Below are 14,420 nucleotides of genomic sequence, written 5' to 3' on the forward strand. Positions count from 1 at the left end.
ATAACCAATGCCAAGCATATGGTTGCTTTAACTCAAAGTTGTCAGGAATTGGAATGTGATATGAATGCACAAATGTAGGAAAAAAACAAAAGTATAAATTGGAGGCAAAACAATATAAAGGGGCTGTGTCAGTTTTAACTGAACAGGCTACAAAGTCACCTGTAATAGAAAATCATAAGAAATGCTGTGAAGTGATTAATAAGCTGTTCTCAAGTTGGGATAAAAGGACTTCCCCCACCCAACTCCCCAGGAGCTAGGGGAGAGACAGGTGTGTCCTCCATGTCACTAAACAGTCCCAGATCCTCCCCCATCAGTCCCACACTAATATCCATTTCCAGACTCCCTCAAGTCAACCCCACACTAATATCCATTCCCAGACAGGTCCCACCCCCCATCACATACATGCTAATATCTATTCCCTGATCTCCCTCCCCCATCAGACCCATGCTAATATCCATTCTAAACCCTCCAGCCCATCACTTCCACCCCAGGATGCTAGGGTCCCACACCACTAACCACCCCTCCCCCCGATTTTTTAGCTGGAATGTCCAGTCAAAAAGGGGATCTGTCAGTGTCCAGTTACAGCAAAGTGGGGGAGACACTGTGTCATTAACCCACATCAGCCCCTGCTCAATTGGGCCTGCCTCCTACCAGCAGGCAGGCTCCTCCTCACGCTTCAGAAACTCCCGTTCCAGCCCCGGAACATGTAGGATGCAGCTGGGGTAAGGAAGGGTGTGGAGACGATCCAGCGAGTAATAGGGATAGTGAGGAGAGGATTGAGTGACAGGGGCAGGGCCATGGGGGAACAGGTGGGGCAAAGTGCGGAGCCTCGGGTGTACAGTTACCAGCAATAAGAAATGTGGCAACCCTGTGAGTTGTACATAGATGGATTCCCCAGATTGTCAGGTTGATACAGCACTATGAGGTAAAGAAAGAATTTAATGTCTCCGGTCAGTGATTCAGGGAAGAGAGCACAGCACTATGTCACCAGCCAGATCTCCATGGAGCTTGGTCTGAGAGCCAGAGCACCAGAAGAAATCTTTATTCAATATGAGTAATATGCCAGAGCAGCCTATCTCGGATCTGTTTGGTCCTCACCCCGTAGATGATGGGGTTTAGCGTGGAGGGCAGTAGAATGTACATGTTGGCAACGAGAATGTGGAAATGCGGAGGCACATTGTGGCCAAACCGGTGCGTGAGAAAGGAGAAGAGAGCTGGGATATAAAATGCTAAAATGACACAGAGGTGGGAGCCACAGGTCCCAAAAGTCTTGAGCCGGGTGTCCTTTGTCGGGAGGCTGAAGATGGCCCTTATAATCTGTGTATAGGACACAGCGATAAAAAACACATCCAGACCAATCCCCAAGAATGCCACAATCAGGCCGTAGTAACTACTGATGCGTATGTCTGCACAGGCCAGCTTCACCACGGCTATGTGCTCGCAGTACGTGTGGGAGATGATGTTGGTTCTACAGTATGGCCACTGCCTCGCCAGGAAGGGATAGGGGAGTGCAAGAATGCTGCCACGCAGCACCACAGCCAGACCAATCTTGGCCACCATGTGGTTTGTCAGGATAGTGCAATATTTCAGGGGATCACAGATGGCCACATAGCGATCCAAAGCCATGGCCATGACGACTCCAGACTCTATCGCTATAAAGCAGTGAATGAAGTAGAGCTGGGTGAGGCACAAACTAAAATCGATCTCCCTGGATTTGAACCAGAAGATGCTCAGCATTTTAGGCACGGTGGATGTAGACAGAACCAGGTCAGTGATAGCCAGCATGCAGAGGAAATAGTACATGGGCTCATGCAGCCTCAGCTCTGTCTTGATGATGAACAGGATGGTGGAGTTCCCCAAGACAGCTATGGTGTACATGACACAAAAGGGGATGGAGATCCAGACATGGGCTGCCTCCAGGCCTGGAATGCCCAGCAGGATGAAGGTAGAGGGGTTGTTGAAGTCAGTTGTGTTGGAATCTGACATGGAGTAGGAGAGATGGTGTTCAACTTTGAGGTAGAACGGTGTCTCCTGCATGTACTGTAAATTGCCTTGACTTCCTGTATGTGCGCAGAGTCTAGAGTGATGGTCACAGTAAAAATACCTGGATGGAGAGACAATGCCATTATGAGACAATACATGCACAACTGGAAGCTGTTCTCACAGGTGAATCAAATTGGTCACTCTTCACACACTGGAAAATGACATTTTCTTTATTTGGATATATGAATTCTGAATAATTGACTCTAATAATGCCATTCCATACTTGATTGTGCTCCATGGGTCAATACTTCTTACGCGTCATGGTGTGGGAAACCTTAATAGGCACCAGGAGGAAACATGTGTGTGAATACTGGTTATCCATCATTGTTCCTTAATTGAATGAAAGCCAAGCTACTGAGTCCATGCTGTAGGGAGCTCCCCATTCACCTGCTTGCTCAAAGTGTCAGAGTGGAAAAAATCTGAACTTTTGCTAAGACATGTGCCAGGCAGAAATATCCCAAATAGAACACATCTCAGTGAAAATATCTGGACGTCATTGATAGCTACTCAATGGAAACACCTCCTCATTCACAAAAGTGGCCAAACAAAGACAATGATTGGATGCCTAAGGAATGGGATGCAGAATAACCTGCTCTGGACTTGTGCTCAGTTTTGGTCACCCAGTCCCTATAAAAGATAGAGTAGATAGAAAGGGGGTTTCTAAGACAGGCTGTGAGAATGGGGGTGGCTGCCATATGTGGACAGAATAAAAATAAATAAATTAATGGAGGTATCCTATCGCCTAGAACTGGAAGGGACTTGAAAGGTCATTGAGTCCAGCCCCCTGCTTTCACTAGCAGGACCAAGTACTGATTTTTGCCCCAGATCCCTAAGGGGCCCCCTCAAGGATTGAACTCACAACCCTGGGTTTAGCAGGCCAATGCTCAAACCACTGAGCGATCCCTCCCCCCATGTATGAAAAGTGTGGGACTGTTGAGTTTAGATAAGAGTCAAAGAAGGGGGCATATGATATAGGAGAGCAAAATGAAGAATGAACTGATTGCATTCAAATTGACAAAAAACAGTTCCCAGCCAGTAATAACTATAAGTAGTTAGTGCTTCAAAAAGGCTAATTCCCCAAAGCTGAGGCAAAGTAACAGCAAAACTGATAGGAAGGAAATATTTAGACAGTAAAATGGGAATGAATATTAAAGGTTGTTTAAGAAAAGATTATTAGATACCTAAAAAGCCACAATTCCAGAGTCAAGAAAGCAGAGAACTTAGGAGAAAAACCTGGTTCAGTGGAAAGTGAAGGCAGCCATTAGCGGGAAAACAGAAATGTACAACAAATGGGAAAACGGAAAAATATAAAATCAGCAATACAATTTAGAAGTTATGAAAATTGAAAAAGGACATTAAAGACATCAGGGAAAAATCCATGCTTGGCAGGGCTAAGGATAGAGAAAAGGTGGTTATTAAGTATATTAAGAACAAAAGAATTCCTAGAAAAGGTTTGTGCCCATTCCTGGATTGAGAAAGGAATCTTGTTAATATTACAGAAAAAGTGGATGTTTTCAAGAAATACTTTTGTTCTGCATTTGGAAAGAAGCAGTATATCACATGAGCTGATGAAAACCTTTTCAGTCCATTAGCTGTCAAGCAGGGGGTTAAACAGCATCTACAGTAGAACCTTAGAGTTACAAACACGAGAGTTAGAAACTGATTGATCAACCATACATCTGATTCAGAACCAGATGTACGCAATCAGGCAGTTACTAAGTGACAGAGCAGTCACACATCTCATTCGGACACAGAAGTACACAGTCAGGCAGCAGCAGAGTAAAACAACAAAGCAAATTCCTAACAGTTCTGTATTAAAATAAACTATTTTAAAAAAGGAAAAGTTTAAAAAAAATTCACAAGGTTAGGAAACAGTGGAGAAGCCGGTATGTGATTCATTACAAAAAAGTCTAGGAATATAATTAATGTCAATCAACAACATGGGTTATGGTAAACAGATCTGGTCAAACAAACCCGATTTCATTCTTTAATGGGAATATTTGTTTAGTTGATCAAGGGTATCTAAGGCATTACATTTCATGGGGAAAATATTCAGATAAAAATGAACACTCTAAAATATCAGTAAAGCATACTTTAAATGGACTAAAAACTGACTAACTGGCTGATCTCAGAAAGAAGGTGTGAACAGGCTATTGCCAGCGAATAGAGGTGTTCAAATTGGTGGTCTGCAGGGATTAGTTCTAGGGCTGAAGCTAATCAATATTTTCATCAACGATCTGAAAGCAAATAGAAAATTACTACAAGGCATTGGTGAAAAAACATTGTGCAAAATGGTCTGCGTAATCTAGCAGAGAAAGGCAGAGCAAGGTCTAATGGCTGGATTCTGAATGCAGAGAAATTCCAGTTGGAAATGAGGGCCAAATGTTTAGCACTAAGAATGATTAACAATTGGAACAAACTGCAAAGAGAAGTGGTAAATTCTCCAACTACCCATGTCTCCAGAACCACTTAAACAGCTACAGCAGCCTTGCCATAACACTTCAGTGTAGACAGCACTTACACCAATGACAGGGGTTCTCCCATCAGTGTAGGTAATCTACCTCCCCTAGAGGTGGTAGCGAGGTTGATGCTGTCTACTCCAGGGTTAGGAGGACATAGCTACATTTCTCAGGGGTGTGGATGTATCTGCTGTTGCAAAAAAAGGCAAATGCAATGTTTGTTGTATTAGCAGAGGCAGAGAGAGCAAGTCATGGGAGTGTGATAGTGCTGGTTAGGCCTCAGAAGGAATACGGTGTCCAATTTTGTTCACTGCTATATAGAAAGGTGTAGAGAAACTGGAGAGGATCAAGAGGAGAGTGACAAAGATGACCAAAAGGATGGAATGCAAGTCATACCAGCAAAGGCCAAAGGAACTGGTCATGTTTAGTTTGGAAAAAAGGAGATTAAGAGAGGACATGACAAGTGGCAATGGGTTCAGACTACAGCAGAGAAAATTTAGATTAACTCTCAGGTCAAAATTCTTAACTTTAAGCACAGCAGGACAATGGAAGAGGTGCCTTGGAAAATAATGAAAGCTCTTTAATCTGTTTAGGATGCTTAGACACAAAAATCCTGCATCTTGGCAGGGAATTAGACTAGCTGACCCTTGAGGTCCGTTCTCATCCTGTGGCTCTATGATTCTGTGATATAAAATCCTAGTTTAGACCAGGCCTTAGTCAAACACAAGTCAAGGGGCTTAATACAAGGGTAAGATGGTGAAATTAAAAGGCCTGTGTTATACAGGAGGTCAGACTGGATGATCTAATTGTCCCTTTTGACTTTATCCCTATGAATCTATCAATAAAGAATGTAGATCAGACATTTATATTTACTCTTTCTCACAACACATGAATAAGGGAACATAAGAACATAAAAATGGCCACACTGGGTCAGACCAAAGGTCCATCTAGCCCTGTATCCTGCCTTCTGACAGTGGCCAGTGCCAGGTGCCCCAGAAGGAATGAACAGAACAAGTAATCATCAAGTGATCCATCCCCTGTCGCCCATTCCCAGCCTCTGTCAAACAGAGGCGAGGGACACCATCCTTGCCCATCAAGGCTAATAGCCATTGATGGACCTATCCTCCATGAATTTATCTAGTTCTTTTTGAACCCTGTTATGGTCTTGGCCTTCAAAACATCCTCTGGCAAGGAGTTTCACAGGTTGACTGTGCGTTGTGTGAAGAAATAATTTCTTTTATTTGTTTTAAACCTGCTGCTTATTAATTTCATTTGGTGACCCCTAGTTCTTGTGTTATGAGAAGGAGTAAACACCACTTCCTTATCTACTTTCTCTACACCAGTCATTATTTTATGGACCTCAATCATATCCCGTTGTAAAAGCAAAAAAAAAAACTGTCAAAAAAAACTGCAATGCATGACAGTTTGTTAGCAAAAGTCAGGCTAACTGTAACCCTAATAACGCAAAATTTGTAAAAACAAAAATTGTGTAAGGCAGGTAAAAAAAAAACTGTGTAAAAAATTATTGTAACCTTGTATAAATAAGGTGTAAAAAACCTTATGTAAATAAGGTATAAAAAATATTGTATGTTTGCAAAAATCAAAACAAGTAAAAAATTAAAATATCAAAATGGCCTATGTATAACAAAATGCAGCTGTCCCTCATTATTTCTGTAATGAAAGGTATAAATGCTTGCTGTAATTAGTTACCAAAAAAAGACCTGCTTAGCTCTCTCCCTCTGCACAATTGTAAAAGTTAATAAAGCTTCTGACTTGCTGTACCCAAACAAAAAAGTAAAAACTCAGTTTTTCTCCGACAATTTGGGGGCTCGTCCGGGATGGCAACGCCCTCAGAGGCACCGGCAGTTACTACGAATCGTTCCCCTTTGAATCCCATGGCGCCACAATAGAGGTAAAAGACCTTTTGAAATCTCTATTGGGGTGTCGGAAAAGGACTGTCCGTGGGGCCGTCTGTCCCTGTTGGGCTCACGCCATCCGAACTTATTAACTGTGCAGCAAAGTCAAATGCTAAGCGGCGTAAAAAAATTGTTTGCCGCCCCCTGTATGCATATGCAAGGTGCATAGGTTTGCACCTGTGTTAAGGGGTTGTTACTGCCTCAGCAGGAGGGGTTTTTACCGCCTCAAGTAATGCATCGAGGTACTTAAAAATAGTACCTGAGGTACTTAAAAATAGTACCTGAAGTAAGGCCTTAGTGTGTGTATGTGTGTGTGTACACCAATGTAAATTAAGTGTTACCAAAAAACGCCCAAAGTACTCTGCAAAGTCTTTTGGCTCGTGACCAGAACTACTCTAACGCAAGCCTGGTAACTAAAGGATCTTTTAGAAGATCCGACCCACGGTACGCTGACTCGGCCTGGCATCGTCCGGCGAGGAGGCTGCCTGGGTCTAGGAGTGTGTAAACCCATCTTCCCTCCCCTTTTCCTCTCCGTGTAAGCCACTGACAGTCTGACCATCTCACTGAATGCAACAAAGTAAGCGGCGCCGTCTCTCTAAAATTAGCCGACGCTCTTTGCTGAAGGGAGGTGTAGGAGGTCATGGCTATCCTCGTTAGTCTCTCCTGTGTAAGTACCCTGTAAGAAAAAATCCTTAGTTTATAAGCCGCTAGCGCGGACAGGGCATCCTCCTCCCTGTGTGTGTAATTAGAAAATGGGTGGGGGACAGTCTATGCATTCCCTTTCACCCCCTAAGGGTACCCCAGCTCATTTCATGTACGTACATTATGGTCCAACAACCTGCAGGTATTTAAATAGTTGAAATCTTTACATGCGTGCAAATCCATCTAAACAATGCCCACTAGAAGGTACCTTCAATTTAAATAAACTTAAATATCTCAAAGAAACCCTGGCTTCGCCAGAAGCCTCTAATACGCAGTGGAAGCAATTTGTCTGTTGGTAAAAGAAAGCAACAAAGAGACTCCACGAGTCTCGGGTGCGGAGTCTAAAGGACTCCCAAAAAAAAATTAAAAGTCCAAGTATATAATTTACAACTTAAATGTAAGGCATCCGGCAGTCTTCCTGCTCGAGCAATTCCTTCTGCTCCTCTTTATCCCCAATTAGTTAAACCGAAAAGTAAAAAAAAACCAGCTAAAAACATTGTAGATTTCTTCAATAACATTCAGCAGCAGCAGCCCGTGCCTCCTCCTCCCCCCCTGCCGGGTGTGTCTGCTAACGACTCTCACCCGGCACTGCCAACTTCACCACCGCATGTATCAGCTGCACACATTGTTCTGTCTTCTCCTGAAAAAGAAGCCTCCTCTTCACCACAAAGGGGTGATTCTAATCTTCCAAGTAGCTCTCCCGAGACTGATCCTTCTAAAAAGGGTACCCGTTATTTTACTAAAAGCGTAGCACAGGCAGTCCAGGCTCCTTTAAAAAAACTGCTCGGGACTGCAAAACAGTTGGTTACAGTGCATGCCCTGTGGTCACCAAAAAATCTATAAAACTTGGTAAAACAATTTCCTAATGTCAAAAAAAAAGCCAAAAAAATTTAAAAACAAGCTCCAAATAGTGGTTCAGTGTTATAATCCATCTTGGGCAAACATTAATCAACTCTTACGGCTAATTATGCCAGCCGAAGTTCAACAACGGCTTCCTAGACAGGCAGCTTGGCCAAGGACTGGAAGGGACCTCGAGAGGTCATTGAGTCCAGTCCCCTGCCCGCATGGCAGGACCAAATACTGTCTAGACCATCCCTGATAGACATTTATCTAACCTACTCTTAAATATCTCCAGAGATGGAGATTCCACAACCTCCCTAGGCAATTTATTCCAGTGTTTAACCACCCTGACAGTTAGGAACTTTTTCCTAATGTCCAACCTAGACCTCCCTTGCTGCAGTTTAAGCCCATTGCTTCTTGTTCTATCCTCAGAGGCTAAGGTGAACAAGTTTTCTCCCTCCTCCTTATGACACCCTATTAGATACCTGAAAACTGCTATCACGTCCCCTCTCAGTCTTCTCTTTTCCAAACTAAACAAACCCAATTCTTTCAGCCTTCCTTCATAGGTCATGTTCTCAAGACCTTTAATCATTCTTGTTGCTCTTCTCTGGACCCTTTCCAATTTCTCCACATCTTTCTTGAAATGCGGTGCCCAGAACTGGACACAATACTCCAGCTGAGGCCTAACCAGAGCAGAGTAGAGCGGAAGAATGACTTCTCGTGTCTTGCTCACAACACACCTGTTAATACATCCCAGAATCATGTTTGCTTTTTTTGCAACAGCATCACACTGTTGACACATATTTAGCTTGTGGTCCACTATAACCCCTAGATCCCTTTCTGCCGTACTCCTTCCTAGACAGTCTCTTCCCATTCTGTATGCATGAAACTGATTTTTTCTTCCTAAGTGGAGCACTTTGCATTTGTCTTTGTTAAACTTCATCCTGTTTAACTCAGACCATTTCTCCAATTTGTCCAGATCATTTTGAATTATGACCCTGTCCTCCAAAGCAGTTGCAATCCCTCCCAGTTTGGTATCATCCGCAAACTTAAAAAGCGTACTTTCTATGCCAATATCTAAGTCATTAATGAAGATATTGAACAGAGCCGGTCCCAAAACAGACCCCTGCGGAACCCCACTCGTTATGCCTTTCCAGCAGGATTGGGAACCATTAAGAACAACTCTCTGAGTACGGTTATCCAGCCAGTTATGCACCCACCTTATAGTAGCCCCATCTAAATTGTATTTGCCTAGTTTGTCGATAAGAATATCATGCGAGACCGTATCAAATGCGTTACTAAAGTCTAGGTATACCACATCCACAGCTTCTCCCTTATCCACAAGACTCGTTATCCTATCGAAGAAAGCTATCAGATTGGTTTGACATGATTTGTTCTTTACAAATCCATGCTGGCTGTTCCCTATCACCTTACCACCTTCCAATTTTTTGCAGATGATTTCCTTAATTACTTGCTCCATTATCTTCCCTGGCACAGATGTTAAACTATCTGGTCTGTAGTTTCCTGGGTTCTTTTTATTTCCCTTTTTATAGATGGGCACTATATTTGCCCTTTTCCAGTCTTCTGGAATCTCTCCCGTCTCCCATGATTTTCCAAAGATAATAGCTAGAGGCTCAGATACCTCCTCTATTAGCTCCTTGAGTATTCTAGGATGCATTTCATCAGGCCCTGGTGACTTGCAGGCATCTAACTTTTCTAAGTGATTTTTAACTTGTTCTTTTTTTATTTTATCTGCTAAACCTACCCCCTTCCCATCAGCATTCACTATGTTAGGCATTCCTTCAGACTTCTCGGTGAAGACCGAAACAAAGAAGTCATTAAGCATCTCTGCCATTTCCAAGTTTCCTGTTACTGTTTCTCCCTCTTCACTAAGCAGTGGGCCTACCCTGTCTTTGGTCTTCCTCTTGCTTCTAATGTATTGATAAAAAGTCTTCTTGTTCCCCTTTATTCCCGTAGCTAGTTTGAGCTCATTTTGTGCCTTTGCCTTTCTAATCTTGCCCCTGCATTCCTGTGTTGTTTGCCTATATTCATCCCTTGTAATCTGTCGTAGTTTCCATTTTTTATATGACTCCTTTTTATTTTTTAGATCATGCAAGATCTCGTGGTTAAGCCAAGGTGGTCTTTTGCCAAATTTCTATCTTTCCTAACCAGCGGAATAGCTTGCTTTTGGACCCTTAATAGTGTCCCTTTGAAAAACTGCCAACTCTCCTCAGTTGTTTTTCCCCTCAGTTTTGATTCCCATGGGACCTTACCTATCAGCTCTCTGAGCTTACCAAAATCCGCCTTCCTGAAATCCATTGTCTCTATTTTGCTGTTCTCCCTTCTACCCTTCCTTAGAATTGCAAACTCTATGATTTCATGATCACTTTCACCCAAGCTGCCTTCTACTTTCAAATTCTCAACGAGTTCCTCCCTATTTGTTAAAATCAAGTCTAGAACAGCTTCCCCCCTAGTAGCTTTTTCAACCTTCTGAAATAAAAAGTTGTCTGCAATGCAGTCCAAGAATTTGTTGGATAGTCTGTGCCCCGCTGTGTTATTTTCCCAACATATATCCGAATAGTTGAAGTCCCCCATCACCACCAAATCTTCGGCTTTGGATGATTTTGTTAGTTGTTTAAAAAAAGCCTCACCCACCTCTTCCACATGGTTAGGTGGCCTGTAGTAGACTCCTAGCATGACATCACCCTTGTTTTTTACCCCTTTTAGCCTAACCCAGAGACTCTCAACACTTCCATCTCCTATGTCCATCTCTACCTCAGTCCAAGTGAGTACATTTTTAATATATAAGGCAACACCTCCTCCCTTTTCCCCCTGTCTATCCTTCCTGAGCAAGCTGTATCCATCCACACCAACATTCCAATCATGTGTATTATCCCACCAAGTTTCAGTGATGCCAACAATGTCATAGTTGTATTTATTTATTAGCACTTCCAGTTCTTCCTGCTTATTACCCATACTTCTCGCATTTGTATATAGGCATCTAAGATACTGGTTTGATCTTTCCTCCCAGTTTTGTCCTGACCCTCCTTTCCCTCTGCCAATATAGCCCACATTCCCTCTCGTTTCCGACCCATCTCCCAGGTCTCCATGTTCCCCACTTACCTGCGGGCTTTGCTCACCTGTCCCCGTCGAACCTAGTTTAAAGCCCTCCTCACTAGGTTAGCCAGTCTGTGTCCAAATAGGGTCTTTCCCCTCCTCGAAAGGTGAACGCCATCTCTGCCTAGCAGTCCTTCCTCACATAGCATCCCATGGTCTAGGAAGCCAAAGCCCTCCTGGCAACACCATCTTCGCAGCCAGGCATTCACCTCCATGATGCATCTGTCTCTGCCCGGGCCCCTACCTTTGACAGGAAGAATCGAAGAGAATACCACCTGCGCTCCAAACTCCTTCACCCGTACTCCCAGAGCCCTGTAGTCACTCTTGATCTGCTCAGTGTCACACCGCGCAGTATCATTTGTGCCCACATGGATGAGTAGCATGGGGTAGTAGTCAGAGGGCTGGATAATCCTCGACAATGCCTCCATAACGTCTCGGATACGGGCTCCCGGCAGGCAGCATACCTCCCGAGATGAAATGTCAGGGCGACAGATGGGCGCCTCCGTCCCCCTCAGCAGAGAGTCTCCGACCACCACTACCCTACGTTTCCTATTCGCAGTGGTGGCAGCAGCCCTCCCAGCCTTAGGGGTACGAGGCTTCTCCTCCTTTACTGTAGGGGGTGATGCCTTCTTTCCTGTATCAAGAAGAGCATAACGGTTACCTATTACCACAGCGGGAGGGTTCGGAGCAGGGGTGGAGCACTGCCTGCTGCCAGAAGTAACCAGCTGCCAGTGTCCACCCTGAGCCATCTCCTCCTCCACCAGTGGTGTATCAGCAGTCCTGTGTACTGGGACAGCTACCTCAGCTGTCTCCACATGGACACTGTCCAGGAATTGCTCGTGGATTCGGATGCTTCTCAACCTAGCCACCTCCTCCTGTAGCTCTCCCACCTGCTGCCTGAGAGATTCCACCAGCAGGCACCTTTCACATTGGATGGTCCCCCCAGCCTGGATATCAGTAAGTGGAAATTGCAAGTTACAGTCTCTGCAAAACCACACCAGGATCTGGGTAGAAGCATCCATGCTCAGGCGCTCTGTCTGGCTACAGGCGCAGGTGGAGGAGACAGAAGCAGTGCTGGCACAGGTGTTGCGGGTCTTCCTAACCATCATAAGCCTCCCTCTGTCAAACTCCCGTCTGCAGCCCCCTGTCCGCTGAAAGGGTTGTTTAAGCAAGAAGTTTTAGGTTTTAAGGGGAATAAAGGGAAAACAGATAGAACCGGCAAGGGACCCTCGCCCCTTCCCACTCCCCTTCCAAACTCCCTTGCGAAACTCCCTGTTAGCAGCCCCTGGTCGCAAAAGCTCCCTGGTCGCTTGTGCGCTGCTTTATAAAGCCCTGGCCTGTATGAATGCCCCGCCCACTGATTAAGGCTCAGCCAATTACCAGAGGCTTTTGTACCCAGTCAATATGGGGATAAATGAAATCCCCTATTATAATTGAGATTTTTATTTCAATAACCTCTAATATCCCTGAGCATTTCACATTCACTATCACCATCCAGGTCACGTGGTCGGTAATATATCCCTACCGCTATATTGTTATTATTAGAGCATGGAATTTCCATCCATAGAGATTCTATGGTACTGTTTGATACATTTATGATTTTTACTTCATTTGATTCTAGGCTTTCTTTCACATATAATGTCATTTCCCCACCAGGACGCCCTGTTCTATCCTTCCAATATATTTTGTTCCCTGGTATTACTGTATCCCATTGATTATCTTCATTCCACCAAGTTTCTTTAATGCCAATTATATCAATATCCTCATTTAATATAAAGCACTCTGGTTCACCCATTTTATTATTTAGACTTCTAGCATTGGAGTATAAGGGAACTTTCAATTACATTGACAGTCTGAACATATAACATTGATCAAAGAAAACTGTTTACATAATATATATTTGGCCTGTGGAACTCCTTGCCACAGACATTATTGGAACAAAGATCTTAGGTGAATAGGACTCACAAATGGATTGCCATTGTAGGTGGTGCTGGTGGAACCAACTTTAGTTAAGGTTCTCTGACACCTTCAATTAGGAGACCTCATTTTCAGTTGTTCATAAGTTTGCCAAACAGTAAGCATTGGGACTGAAATTTCTGAAGCTGGGTGTCTGCTTCAGGCTGAATTATTTTTTTTTAAGTTTCAGAGATAACATTTCAGCTGACTTCTCGAATGAAGCTAGCAGAGAAGACGTCTTGCCCATGTTGAAAAATTCTTATCATTGTTCCAGTGAGGAGCCCTGGAAACTCCATCCTTTCCATCAGATAAAAGTGAGCTAACAGCTCCCCTCCCCCATTAACAGCCAGAGCCCTGAGATGCAAGGGGAGGTGGTGACGGTGTCTGTATATTAACCCACAGCTGGATCCTGAGGTGTTTACTCAGTTCTTACTCCAAGGGCAGTTTTGCCTCAGTGGGGTCTGAGTAAACTATGGGCCACGGCCTCAGAATTTGACCTTATGTTATACATCCACTAACACCTCTCATCCTGAAGGATCCCCTCTGCCACTGAAATGCAGCCATGTTGGACCAGAGGCTTTCAACCAGATGGGGAGCCTCAGCAAAAGGTGATATTTTGGCCTGTGATACTGGAGAAAACTCATCACACATAGCAAGGTATTTGAGATGTTTAATGGGTGTGCAGAGCAGAAAGGACCACAGACTTACACTCTATTCCACCATACACATATTACATTAGGTTTGTGGAGCTGGTCATCTCCTCAGCAAGAGATGGGTACCTGTGAATCCTGAGATGGAAGTGTCTTCCCTGGGAATCCCTCTCAGGTAGCCGTGTCCCACGCCTTTCTTACCCCAGAATCTGCAGCAACATCAGACAAGAAGAGAAGTCACAGGCATCTGCACTGTTTATAATATGTCTCTGTGCAATCCCAGGGGGGATTCGCTCAGCCTCTAGGGGAGAAGCGGCATCTGAATGTAAACAGGCCAGAGACTGGAGATACTCTAGCCAATCTTGCTCTTTCCATGTCTGCACTTCTGTGTAAACAGCAAATAAGGGACCTTCCCAAAGGGAGATAAGAACTCTTGGGCTCTGTGCTGAGTTAGAGAGAAATTGGCTGTTCTGTGTATTTGTCTATATTTAAAAAATATAGTTATTGGCTGTTCTGTTTATTTCTGTACATTTTACAATTATAGTTGATTAGTAAGAAAACCAGGGTTAATGTCTATGTCTCCATATGGTCTGATATCCTGTAAATGCACAGGTTGGATGGGTAGATAGTAGATAGACAGTTGTGGAAAAGATGACTGAGGGGAGACATTAACACTTTCTGCCGGCTAAGGGATCAGAGATCAGTAATTTTCATTAGTAACTGTCATCATACTTTCA

The 14,420-nt window shown here is 43.9% G+C and overlaps 1 protein-coding gene across 1 annotated transcript; it reads right to left on the bottom strand.

Moving 5' to 3' along the window:
- Window positions 1-1,041: 1,041 nt before the first annotated feature.
- On the bottom strand, window positions 1,042-1,986 carry LOC135883742 (olfactory receptor 52D1-like). The gene has a single exon (XM_065410985.1). It carries the CDS (start codon window positions 1,984-1,986, stop codon window positions 1,042-1,044), a length of 945 nt encoding a protein of 314 aa, XP_065267057.1.
- Between the last annotated feature and the right edge of the window lie 12,434 nt (window positions 1,987-14,420).

The sequence above is a fragment of the Emys orbicularis genome, chromosome 1, assembly GCF_028017835.1.
Source record: "Emys orbicularis isolate rEmyOrb1 chromosome 1, rEmyOrb1.hap1, whole genome shotgun sequence".
Classification (NCBI taxonomy): Eukaryota; Metazoa; Chordata; order Testudines; family Emydidae; genus Emys; species Emys orbicularis.